Source organism: Pongo pygmaeus, chromosome 10 (genome assembly GCF_028885625.2).
Source record: "Pongo pygmaeus isolate AG05252 chromosome 10, NHGRI_mPonPyg2-v2.0_pri, whole genome shotgun sequence".
Lineage (NCBI taxonomy): Eukaryota > Metazoa > Chordata > Mammalia > Primates > Hominidae > Pongo > Pongo pygmaeus.
In genome coordinates this window covers 18,561,352-18,574,915 of record NC_072383.2, presented here as the reverse complement: position 1 = coordinate 18,574,915, position 13,564 = coordinate 18,561,352, and the positions used below count along the sequence as shown (strand labels likewise).

General features: G+C 34.0%; 1 protein-coding gene across 2 annotated transcripts; it reads left to right on the top strand.

Moving 5' to 3' along the window:
* Positions 1 to 1,679: 1,679 nt before the first annotated feature.
* Positions 1,680 to 11,005, top strand: RERGL (RERG like). 2 transcript variants are annotated; one of them, XM_054443262.1, is made up of 5 exons: positions 1,680 to 1,785; positions 2,938 to 2,994; positions 6,181 to 6,254; positions 7,209 to 7,357; positions 10,397 to 11,005. In XM_054443262.1, the coding sequence occupies exons 1-5, from the start codon at positions 1,734 to 1,736 to the stop codon at positions 10,677 to 10,679; spliced, it is 615 nt and encodes a 204-aa protein (XP_054299237.1). In that variant the 5' UTR covers positions 1,680 to 1,733; the 3' UTR covers positions 10,680 to 11,005. The 2 variants fall into 2 exon arrangements, with proteins under 2 accessions (XP_054299237.1, XP_054299238.1); XM_054443263.1 differs by lacking the exon at positions 1,680 to 1,785 and adding an exon at positions 2,611 to 2,665 and having other exon boundaries at positions 10,397 to 10,958.
* Positions 11,006 to 13,564: the final 2,559 nt, after the last annotated feature.

Here is a 13,564-nt window from a genome sequence, read left to right as displayed (position 1 = left end):
ACAGGTGCTGGAGAGGATGTGGAGAAATAGGAACACTTTTACACTGTTGGTGGGACTGTAAACTAGTTCAACCATTGTGGAAATCGGTGTGGTGATTCCTCAGGGATCTAGAACTAGAAATACCATTTGACCCAGCCATCCCATTACTGGGTATATACCCAAAGGATTATAAAACATGCTGCTATAAAGACACATGCACACGTATGTTTATTGCGGCACTATTCACAATAGCAAAGACTTGGAACCAACCCAAATGTCCAACAATGATAGGCTGGATTAAGAAAATGTGGCATATATATACCATGGAATACTATGCAGCCATAAAAAATGATGAGTTCATGTCCTTTGTAGGGACATGGATGAAGGTGGAAACCATCATTCTCAGCAAATTGTCTCAGGGACAAAAAACCAAACACCGCATGTTCTCACTCATAGATGGGACTTGAACAATGAGAACACATGGACACAGGAAGGGGAACATCACACACCAGGGCCTGTTGTGGGGTGGGGGGAGGGGGGAGGGATAGCATTAGGAGATATACCTAATGCTAAATGACGAGTTAATGAGTGCAGCACACCAACATGGCACATGTATACATATGTAACTAACCTGCACGTTGTGCACATGTACCCTAAAACTTAAAGTATAATAAAAAAGAAAAAAAAGGTAAATGATTACTCCTGTGATCAACTTAGTCTGGAAATGAAACTTTTTCACTTGGGCCTCAAAATTTAGTACACACATGTAGACTTATTGTATTTGTTGTAGAATTTTTACATATCTAAATTGGGAGGTAAAAGAGGAAGAAAGTAATGGGGTAGTAGGGAAATCTGACACAAAGAAATATGAAAAACTCATCATTTTGCATATTAAATTTGTCTCTTTTTATAAATCAGGAATGAGTCATGCCAGAATACCCCTTCCAAATTTTCTTTCCTTTATCATTTCTGTTTTCTAATTTCAATATACTACAGAAGAAAATATGACAGGTTTATGTTTATTTTTCTAACAAATGACATTGATTGCTTTATTTTTCTCCAGAAATATTGCTGTTTTCTATTGACAAAACATTTTTAAAGGAGAAATTGCTTATTAAATAAGACATTGGATAAGTTAAAACTCTGTAGTGCCCATTTTTGCTCCTTGAGAATCTCATATGATTCACAAACATGGTCTAGATATTTATTTGCATTGTTATCAAACCTAAACTTCTAAATCCTAGATAGTTGTGCTTTTTTTATGATTGAATGAATGGATTTCCCTTTTTTTTTCACAGAAGAAACCCTAGCAGATATAGGCTCAGATACTAATAAAACAAAGAAACCAATCCAATCAAAGTAAATTTACAGAGATGTTTACCCATCCTCTAAAAATTTTCTAAATGAAAAGAGATTATACTTTTTTTTAGGTCATAGGAGAAGGCAGATTCCAGGTACACAAAAATAGAGAATCGTAAGCTAAGGTTCTGTTATAAATATATACATATTGTCTTCATAAGCCTTTGTGTCTAAATAGTAACTCCAGTTTGTTTTTTTTTTAAATGTTATATGAAAACTGAGTTGAAAACTACTCTAGGAAAAGATTTTTAAAGTTATTGTTGGCTGGTAGGAATATGGGGCGGAGTTGTTCTTAGAGAAATGAGAGCAGCAATAAAAAGGAAATTAAAAAAAAGCTTGTCACAGGGCAGCATATTTCCAGAAGACAGGACTGACCAAGAAGCAGAAAAAGCAAGATGAATGATGTGAAGCTTGCTGTCTTGGGTGGTGAAGGAACAGGCAAATCTGGTGAGTGGTGATGTCTTCTCTGTTATAATAGAGTGTAGAAAGAGTGAGAAACATTGACATGTTAACCATTAACCATGTATTTTATATATATATATATATTACATATATCATATATATTTCATATATATGAAAGTACATCTATAATAACATCTCATTGGGATGATAGGCACATTATCTTTCATTAGGAGTTTTCATTTTTATAGGTAAGTAACTATGTTTATAGAATATATAGGCAGGCATAGCAAGATAAATATCTGAAATGTTAATTTGTGTATTGTTCTACTGATGTTTACAATTCATAGGAATAACAGGAAATTTCTACATCACTATCCCACCTACTTCTCACTTCAACACACTTGCCTTATACCCACTAGTTCCCAAACAATGGCCTTGATAGAACTCATGTGCTCTGAAACTAGGGTAGGGAGATGTTTGGAGATTTGTGGATTGTATTTTAAATGTAGCATTACTAAGATGAAAGAACTTTGGTTGGGCACGGCTTGGTGGATGTTCTGGAACTGAGCAATAATGTGCTCTAACTCTGGAAGTCATGCTTTTGTTTTGTTGCGTTTTACTTTGGTTTCATTCACATTATAATAGTAGGATGCTTCGAATAGGGCCACTTGAGCCTAAAGAATCACAGCATCTTAACTGGCCAAACCCAGGAGCTGTGACATGATGAATGGATACCAGAGGTTCTTTTTCTATTTCCTGGATTTGTAGGTCCCTACATCCTTAAATAACTGCAAATACTTGGTAGTGTCTTTGTGACTATTACACATAGTACCTTGAAGCCAGACTGAGTTTGACAGAGAAAATAAACAGATGTCAAACTTCTTGCATCTCAAATATAGTGAGAAATCTGTTTCTGTTACAAAAGGTAAGTGGCCTTATGTTTTTGTGGTAATGAATTAACTGCATAGTGATTTAGATGTGCAGCACTTTAAGATCACTTCCTTTCTAACTTTCTAATCATTTGTGTGTACCATGGAAATATTGTTAACTACTATTTAGAACAGAATTTGGTCAAATGTTAAAGTCTTTATTAATTCTTGAATATTTTTGATTTAAGAACTAAAGCCTTATGCACATAACCAAATTAGCTGTTTCCTAAAATATAACAGCCCTAAATCTAGATTGTTTGCTTTGCAGCCCTTACAGTGAGGTTTCTTACTAAGCGATTCATTGGAGAATATGCTTCTAATTTTGGTAAGTCACTACTCTAGATATTTTTACCTTAAAACTTTTAACATCATAATTAAATCCCACTTAAGTACAGAGATGCATTTTGATAGACTATACCATTTTTATGCATATAAAACTATTTATTTATTCACATATTCTGATTAGAAATGCCAAAATAAGTACTTGAATTAAATGTTCTTTTATGGTAAAATTCACCCAATTTGATGTTAAGTAAGACAGTTGGTTTCAAAGTCTGGAACTGGAAAAACATTAAAACTAAGATCCTCTCTTCAAAATATTGTAGAACATGTAACTGAATATTTCTTGTAAGGTATAAAACAACTTTGAAATTAAATCAACATTCTTTAAAAAATAAGAGAAAATTAATACTAAAACGATAACTAACAAAGGAGTAAAATTTATTTTTATTGTAGAACCATAAAAAAAGGAAAGTTATACCTTGATTAAATATCATATCATTATCTAAGTCATTTACATAAATGTAGAAAAATTCTAAAATACATGCCGGGGCATTTTGATATAATTTTAAGATTTCATGAACTGTTATAAATTTCTGTTTTTTGACTAGAATTAGCATAATATATGGGAAATAGTACAACACAAAAAGTGAGAAATTTTGCCATAATTTTGAGCATATTTTTGGCTCACCAATTAAACAATATAATGGTGCTAATATCTTACCCGAGTGAAGAAATGAAATGAGGAGATGAATTTTTTTTAAAAAAAAAAAATAAGAATGGCAGATTACAGAAAATATAAAAATTGAGAGAAAGGAGAATGTTTTTGTTGATTATTACTTATTTAGACTAAGAGGAATTTATGATTGCAAGTGTATTTTTCCATGAGAAACAAAAATCTTTAGCATTCAATCATGAAGTAGCATAATTGGAGTATCTCAGAAAATAGCTTTAATATATTACATTGTGTTTTTCCCTACATGAATTCAACATGGTATTTCATGTCCATATGACATTATGAACATTTTAGGGCAAGAGCCTGAAAACTGATTATAGAAAGTTGAAAACATAAAAAGAAAAATTCCTGTTGTTTCATTTGTGAAGGCAACGACATCAGTCAAAAAGGTCAACATAACATACAACTTAGGACTTGGGCATGAGAAAATGTCCCAGAACTAAAAAATAAAACAAACACAGTACGATATACCATCCAAATAACAACAATAAAAGCCCTCAACTTAAACTTTGATATAGTATAGTTGTATAAACTAATGAAATGTTTACATATTTCTGGCTGTTACCTCTCGATGAAAAATAAAAGACCTAGAGGCATTTTTGAAAAGCTAATCAAATGATCAAAAGCTCATTAACTCTATGAGGGCAAACTAGCAAAAATGACTCCACTTTGTATATTAAAACTAGAAGGGGAAATAATACAATTCTAAAAATGTGAGAATTGATGACACTTGCTGGCAGTTTTTGAGATCTGAGAGTGGATAATTTTAATTGGCTAGAAGGAAATAATGTGGTTTGGAGTCAAGAATAAACCTATAAAGTTTAGAAGAAACTGGCTGAAAATGTAATTTAAGGTTTCGTGAAACTGTAACAAATTTCATTAAATATAACCTGGTAGGAGTTAAGAAGTCAACCCTAATCCTCTGAGAGATGAGGAGTCATTGAAGAAATTTGATCAGATAAGTGATGTGATCTGGCTACAAGGTTCACTTTTACTTCTGTGTTGAGAATACACTAGAAACAGGAAGGGTGTTAGAGGAAGGATGGAAACAGAAAGATGACTTAGGAGGCTTTGTGATAAATTAGGGAATTAATGATGGTGGTCTAGACTAGAGTGTTAGCAATGGAGATGGTGAGATACAGAAAAATTCAAAATATATTTTGAAGGTAGACTAAAAAGGAATTTTAGAATAAATATGTGACATAAGACAAATAAATAATCAAGGATAATCCTAAGGTTTTTTCCTGAGAAACTGGAGTTATGGATATGCCATTTAACAAAATGGAAAATTGTAGAAGATGCAGCCTTTGCAGGGATATCAGGGGTTCAGCTTGAAGTGTGTTAAGGTTGAGATAGCTATCAAGTATCTAAATGGAGATGTCCAATAGTAAGTTATTTGTGTCCGGAGTTCAGGGATGAGGTCTGGGCTTCAGACATAAGTTGAGTTCATCAGAAATAATTGGCATGTAAAGGCTTGGGACTAGAAGAGATCCGAAAAGGAATGTAAGAAGAGAAGAAACCTATGAACTGGATCCATGTTTGAAATGTGAGAAGTCAGTGGGGGCGGGGAGAGGTGAACAAAAAAAGATTAAGACAGAGCAACAAGAAATTAAAAACAAAAACAAAAACTGGAGACAGTGTTGCCTTGAAGGTCACCTAAAGGAAATACTTCAAGGAAGCAGGAATGATCAACTACGTTAATGCTACCAATAAGGCAAAGAAAATCAAGATACAGAATTACCCATTAAGTCATAATACATTTAAGTTAGAAGAAATTTTTCATGTTTGTAAGATGTTGCTAATTATATGGTAAAGAGGAAAAAATTATGATATATAAGAGGGAAGTAAAATTGCTGAAGCCATGTCTTTCGGTGGGTGAGGGGAAATCATCACTAGCTGAGAGTGATGGATTTACTTTAGATAGAAACACAGATGTTCCATCCACAGTAATAGGATGGAATATAAGTATATGAGCAAAAAGGTTTGTAGGTGAATATAGATAGTGGTGAGATTCATTTGTAAGAAACATATTGGCTGGGCGCGGTGGCTCACGCCTGTAGTCCCGGGACTTTGGGAGGCCGAGGCAGGTGGATTACGAGGTCAGGAGATCGAGACCATCCTGGCTAACACGGTGAAACCCCGTCTCTGCTAAAAATACACACACACAAATTGGCCAGGCGTGATGGCGGGCCCCTGTAGTCCCAGCTACTCGGGAGGCTGAAGCAGGAGAACTGCGTGAACCCAGGAAGCGGAGCTTGCAGTGAGCCGAGATCGCGCCACTGCACTCCAGCCCAGGTGACAGAGATCTGTCTCAAAAAAAAAAAAAAAAAAAAAAAAGAAAGAAACATATCTGAGTAAATACGGCAAATACATGCTTTCGGTCACCAGCAATATAAAAAGAGCACAATACGATTCCACTAAAATGTGAGTGGTTGAATTTATCAGTTCACATTTGTAGTATTTTCATACTGACAGTGGATATGCATATTTTTGCAGAATCTATCTATAAGAAGCACTTGTGTTTGGAAAGGAAACAACTAAATCTAGAAATATATGACCCTTGTTCTCAAGTAAGTAAAACAAAACACTTTTTTATTGATTTATTTATTGATTGATTTTTTAACAATCATGATTTGAAGATTATATGGGGGTAAGTGAAAAAAGTGAAAAGTTGCGGTGTTAAAACCAAAGTTTCTTCTCATTTTAATTATTAAAAATTTAAGAGATTATTTTCTAGTGTTGTCAGTTCCATTATCTAGCACCTCTGTAAGTTCACGTCAAAAATTATCATATCACAAATATCTTTAAAATTGCAACATTAGGCTGTTTCTATATTTCTATCAGGTTACAGTGTCACTGTCAGAAGTTAATAAGTGGCTTATCAATTCACTTTTTATTTTCACTAATTGCACTTATAACTAACCAGTTGTCAATAGAACATAATAAATAAAATAGATTCCAAGTACAAACCTCCTTGTCTATTCATGTGGGAAAACAGTTAAAATGGGATTATACACATAAGAGAAAAGTGGCCATTTATTCAGGGTTTCAAAACAACTGTATGAGACAGATCATTTTAGGTAAATCAAAATATATCTTAAATATTTTAGCTAAACCTTTATAATATTTTTGATTTTTATTGATTTAAATCTAGTACCAAAAATCAATAGATATTCCATTTACTAACAGATAAATAAATGATATATTTTCAAACAAATATGTGGATATTATTCAAAAGACAATTATTGTAGCTCATCAAATTTTCTGAAAAACTGGAGATGTTTTCTTCCAGAAAAGTTATAAAATTAGATAGTATAACTTTATTATAGTTCTGTTTTACATTTAATCACTTTTAATTAAGGACAAAGCAATAAGAGAGAAACAGAACTATATTTTAGAAAATATCAGTATTTAACATATTGATGTATCTTCCAGCTGAAGTGGGTCTCCATTAGTTAACTGTTTAAAGTATAAAAACACAGGTATTAGATCCCACCACTTTTAATGTACTTGGTTTATTTCAGACACAGAAAGCGAAATTCTCCCTCACAAGTGAGCTTCACTGGGCAGATGGGTTTGTTATTGTGTATGACATCAGTGATAGGTCTTCATTTGCTTTTGCAAAAGCACTGATCTACAGAATCCGGGAGCCACAAACTAGTCATTGTAAAAGGTAAGGTATTTTTCATTCCTTTCTCCTTTCTTTTTAGTAAATCATCATATAGCTGTAAGCATCATTAGGAAGAGTTTAATACAGCCTTCCAATTACAAAATTTAACAGCCCTGAACAATTCACCTTCCCATTCGACAGGAGTTACACATGTAGTAAAAAAGAATAAGATGAGAATGCTTTATATCCTGGCTGACATAAACAGTTACTTGCCCTGAGTAAATGGCTATTTTACAAGACAGCTTCTATTGTTAACATGACACTCACTTGCAAAATAATGGTCCTTTGTATATAAGATAGTTATCTTTCCAACCTTTTCTTTTCATTCTCACAAAAATGTTCAGGATACTAAATAAATTCAGATTTATTACGTTTGGCATCCCGTGAAATCCAATTCCTAGTCACTAAGTTGTTCAATCTATCAAAGCAAAATAGACTGAGTAATCAAACTTTACAAATTCTAAATATGAGAATACATTTTTCTCCATTTTACCTTCTAAAGGGCTGATCAACAATTCCTTTTTCTTAATTGTCTTGACACAAGGAACTATGAAGGAAGACATGATTGTACCTTAAGCTACTGTTTCATTAGTAGATAAAAGTTTAAGCATCTGAGTTTTCCATTTTATTTTTCCCTATTTTTCAGTCATTTTGGCCTTTTCCATTTAAAGTATTTATTTTTGCTCAACGTGCTGATTGTGAAAGAGTCTTTGTGCTTTTAACCAATTTTGCCTTTAGAATCTAAATAGTATTCTAATCTGGTAAGTAAAAAAAGCACAATACTATTACTGAGAATTGGTATATGTACTTTTAATAACTATTTTAAATGCCCAGTATAAAGAAATCATGGGTAATAATTGATAAAGTGTATTTCCCTGGAGTTAGATGATGTACATTTTTGCTTTCCTTTGATTTGCCTTAAGTAAGCCACTTTAATCTCTAGAGCTCATTTTTCTAATTATTTAACTGGTGGAAGCAAGATAAGAGAAACAGATGTGATTTTACTAAGGTGCCTCATAGCTCTTACTTCCTATAATATTACTGATATTTTAGAACTCCATTGTTTCAATCATTAAATATCTTATATTTAAGCATCATGGTGTAGGTAAGGGACAGGACTAAAATTCTGACATTTCTTCAAATGAGAGTAATCACTCAAGAACACTTAAAAACATATTGAAAGTATAAACATTTGTATTGGACATTTTTCAGGAAATATTTCTGGTTTATTGACTAGGTAATTCTTTGAATATTCTCAGCTCTCTATCTGTAAAAAGACTAGGAAAGCAAAATATATCACTATTTCATTAAATTATATCTGATATTTGTGTCCCATCCTTGAAAACACATGTATATATCCTTCCTCATTTACCCTTTTCAATAATTTTATAAGCTAGACTAAAAAAAGACCTTAGTAACATTTTTAAAAGTTCACCACACATCGTCATTTGAATGAAACCAACTTTTAGTGGAATCAGGGCCAATAAGAGTTGAAGACTGACTGTGTGCACCCATTTTTTCCCTTATAGTAGATATGTTTGCAGTGTTCTATGCCATTTAAAGCCTAGTGATTTTAATATATTCTTCAACTCAAACTCTATTTTTGTATTGTTTCATTATAACCAAGGAAGACATACTGATATTTTCAGAGACATTTTATCTTAACAAAGACACATTTCTTAAACAGGACAAGTTCATGAGATTATACAATTTTCTCTAGAGCATGCTATAATGGATATTAGCAGAGCAAAAACAGCGATAAATATTGAATAATATTTTTGCTTATGAAAATATTATCTAAATTGACTGTTCAATTATAGTAACTGTATAAGTAAAGAGACATTTGCTAGTTCTTCCCTTGCAATTGATAAGGAACATGAAAAACAATACTTAGTAAGCATCTTTCATTGCCCGGGCCTGTGTTAGGTATTTTTATATACACCATTTAATGTACACAATCTCCATGAGCTTTAACCTCTGTGAGAATTCTGTGTGAGGAGGATTATTTCACCATTTCTAAAACTTTGAATTTAGGTTCGGGGTAGATGTGCAGGTTTTTTACACAGGTAGACTTGTGTCATGGAGGTTTGTTGTCCAGATTATTTCATCACCCAGGTATGAAGCCTTGAACCCGTTAGTTGATTTTTCCTGATCCTCTTCTTCCTCCCACCCTCGACCTTCCAATGGGCACCAGTGTGTGTTGTTCCCTTTATGTGTCCATGTTCTCATCATTTAGGTCTCACTTATGAGTGAGAACATGCAGTATTTGGTTTTCTGTTCTTGTGTCAGTTTACTAAAGATAATGGCCTCCAGCTCCATCCGTGTCCCTGAAAAGGACTTGCTCTCATTCTTTTCTTTTTTTTTTTTTTTTTTGGTTGAGACAAAGTCTTGCTCTGTCACCCAGGCTGGAGTGCAGTAGCACAATCTTGGCTCACTGCAACCTCTGCCTCCCGGATTCAAGCGATTCTCCTGCCTCAGCCTCCTGAGTAGCTGGGACTACAGGCGTGTGCAACAACGCCAGGCTAATTTTTTGTATTTTTAGTAGAGATGAAGTTTCACCGTGTTAGCCAGGGTGGTCTTGATCTTCTGAGCTCATGATCTACCCGCCTTGGCCTCCCAAAGTGCTGAGATTACAGGCGTGAGCCACCGCACCCAACCACTCTCATTCTTTTTTTATGGCTACATAGTATTCCATGATGAATATGTACCTCATTTTTACATTAAAAGAAACTGAAAGTGGAAAAGATAACAATCATACTTGGTTAGTAGACAGCACCAGAATTCAATAATAGGTCCATGTTACTTCAATTCCTATGCTTTAAAAGCCTTGTTGCTTCTGTGCCATTTACTACATTTTATCTAAAATGATTTAAGTAATTGGGGCTATGTGTAACTGTATACACACATGACCATAAGTAACATACACACAATATTTTTTCTTTTTTGATTTATAATCCTTTGGTTATAAATCTGTTTTTTTTTTTTTTAAAAAAAAAGAGTTGTTAAAACAATCTTGCTAAAAATTGTGTATTTCTATTTCAGAGCTGTGGAATCAGCAGTGTTTTTGGTTGGCAACAAACGAGATCTTTGTCATGTGCGAGAGGTTGGCTGGGAAGAAGGGCAAAAGCTGGCACTGGATAACCGATGCCAATTTTGTGAACTGTCTGCAGCAGAGCAGTCTCTGGAGGTGGAAATGATGTTTATCAGAATTATCAAGGACATCCTGATAAACTTCAAACTCAAAGAAAAGAGACGTCCCAGTGGATCTAAATCAATGGCCAAATTGATCAATAATGTATTTGGAAAGAGAAGGAAGTCTGTTTAGTAGACAGGTAATCTTGGCAGTTTTGTTATATCAGAGAGTTTCAAACATTCACATGATAATTAAACTAACCTTTGCATGCAATTTTTTTTTTTTTGGTAAAAGGAATTCTCTTGGAGATATGAAATGATTGAGTATGAACCACAGCTGTGTTTTCAAATATGCAGTTTGCCCTTTTGGTTGTTGTATCCTGCTCACTCTCCTTCACACAGAACCTTTCGTTTATTGTACAACATTGCACTCACCCTAACCTACTGGCGGACAGCGATCCCAGTTTGCCTTGCCAAATAAACTCTGTTTATGTGAATTTATTAAATGACCATGCCATAGTTTGTGGTTTACCTTTATTTTATGTAGTTATTTTGAATGAAATGGGTATTTATATTCATACAGTTAATAGGTCACAGAGCTTAGTTTATCAATCTATGAAAGTTCTTGATTTATTTAATAGAATTGCATGCATTTATTTTAATCGTGTCTTTACAATAATTCAGTAGCTTACATAATATTATGCATATAACTTAGGCCCCTAAGCAAATTCCTTCCCCAAGAGTATATATGTTCTGTAGTTGATCTGATGATGAAAAAGTCTACCCTTCCCCATTTCCATGTATCACGCTATGTTAGCAAGGATCATTATCACAGATATATTATTTTATAGAGCTAAGGTCCTTTTTAGATCAAAAGATTTAGAAACTCATACATCATAGGATGTAAAGAAGTAAAAACTTATTGGGGAATTTATAACCTTAAAGGCTTTGTTGCCCTGAAATAAGTATTTGTGGATTAGGTACAAACATTTTGGTTCTTCTCAGGTTACTCTAATTACTGTTTCTTTCCAAAGACAAGCATCCACTTCCTAGACCACAGTACCACTCCCACAGCCCTTGTGGACCTTTGATGCAAGATGTGTTTCAAGTTGAGACCCAAGGCTTAATTTTGGCCAAATTGCTGACAAAGTTAGGTCTCAGGCACAGGAAATTACGACAACAAGCAATGTCACATGTACACACTTGATTAATAAGTATTGTCAAGACCCTGGGGACCAATGTGATGAAGATCTTTAATAGAGAGTGTTAGAGTGGCTTTGGAGAGGGGTGAAACAGAATATTAAGCTCGATAGGAGAAAATTCACTGACATGAGATCATTCACCATGAGTCACAATGCAACATTGTAAGAGTGACACCTACAGCTGGTCTAAATAGATTTGCTGTTCCTTAGAAGTCTGACCTTCACGATATACTAACGTAAAAATAGTGGGAAAACAGAACTTAATGTGGCAGTGTACAAAATTTGTTTAGAATGTTTATAAAAATGTGAAGGAGGAGTTTAGGGTTAATATGTTAAACTAGTCCCAAGAACCCAGTGTTTGACTATGATCCCTGGGAGAATTCAGGGAAATTTCCTTTACTCAGGAGGTAAGGATGCACTGATGAGTAGGCACAGACAACTCTGAGAAGCTTAGTGGTGACTCTGCTCTATGGGTCAGAGTTAACAGTAGATCCACTCCATTGTTTTACATCAGTGGGTGCTACCACTGAACTGTGCTGCCCCATATCAATGCAGATCATAGGATCCTGGAACAGCAAAATCTGGATGCTAGCATTTAACCTGCAGCTTGTTATCTACTCTCCCAGCAACTTAAGAAATGGTGCCACACCCAGGGTGGAGGTTTTATTTCGGAAACTGACTGGTTGGATACTTAGAAGTGATGTGTTCAATCAGCCACATTGAGGAAAAGTCCGTACTGTAGACCCATGCATTGCTTCCATCTCTGCCACCATGGCCAGTTATCGTGGGTCAGTTACACAAGGAGAGATGGCCAGAAAAAAAGAGTCAGGTGGATATCTGACCGCCAAGTCATCCTGTCCAGCTGGTTGTAAAGTTATATCTCTGCTGGGCATTAACATGATACACAAAGATCTGTGTATTTTATGATTCCTCTGAGAGCTATCCTTTCACATACTTTTCCTTTAAAACTTATTGTCATGGGTATTCCAGCTTAACCTTTTACATACTTCTGACCAACTGGAAAAACTATTAATCACTGCCTAGAAATAGTGTATTACATGCCACTTTTCTTACCCTACATTTTTAAAGTGGTGAACTTTTAAAAACGTTACTAAGGTCTTTTTTAGTCTAGTTTATGAAATTATTGAAAAGGGTAAATGAGGAAGGATACATAGAAATGTTTTCAATGGTGGGCCACAAATATCATACATAATTTAATGAAATAGTGATATATTTTGCTTTCCTAGTCTTTTGTAGACAACAAAGTGTACTTCTTGAAATTCTGCCAACTGAGATAATTTTTTTCTGTTAATAAACTTCATGGTCATCTCTGTAAGACTGTAATGACACACAGTCTTCTTCTGGTTGGCACTAATATATCACGTTTAAGTGAGGACAGCTTCCCATCAACTAGGAACATTTATATTAGATAGCTATGTGAGTGAAAAATAAACTTCTATTGTACAAAGTTATCTTAGCAAATTTAATGATACACTCTTACTGTCAACTGTTTATAAAAATTGTATTAATCTTTGATAGTTTTAATATTGGCTATGTATACATATATATTTATCAGTACAAGTAGTTATACTTGAATATGGTTTTTGTTTGTTTTGTTTTTCTTCTGGATCATCTCATTTTTAGAGATTTGGTTTTCATTCCTTAGAATCATTTTTCCAGTTAAAGAAAGATTTGGGGACAATTTTGCCTTAAAAATAACATATTTATCTATGTTAAATGTAAGAACTCTGATGTTAAATGGTAATTTTTAATAGTTTAATTCAGGCATATGTACCTGTGATAAGTCAGAGATCAAAATTTTTCTGTCAAAGATACCACTTATATTTCCATATGTTTAAAATTTTTAATTAGACGC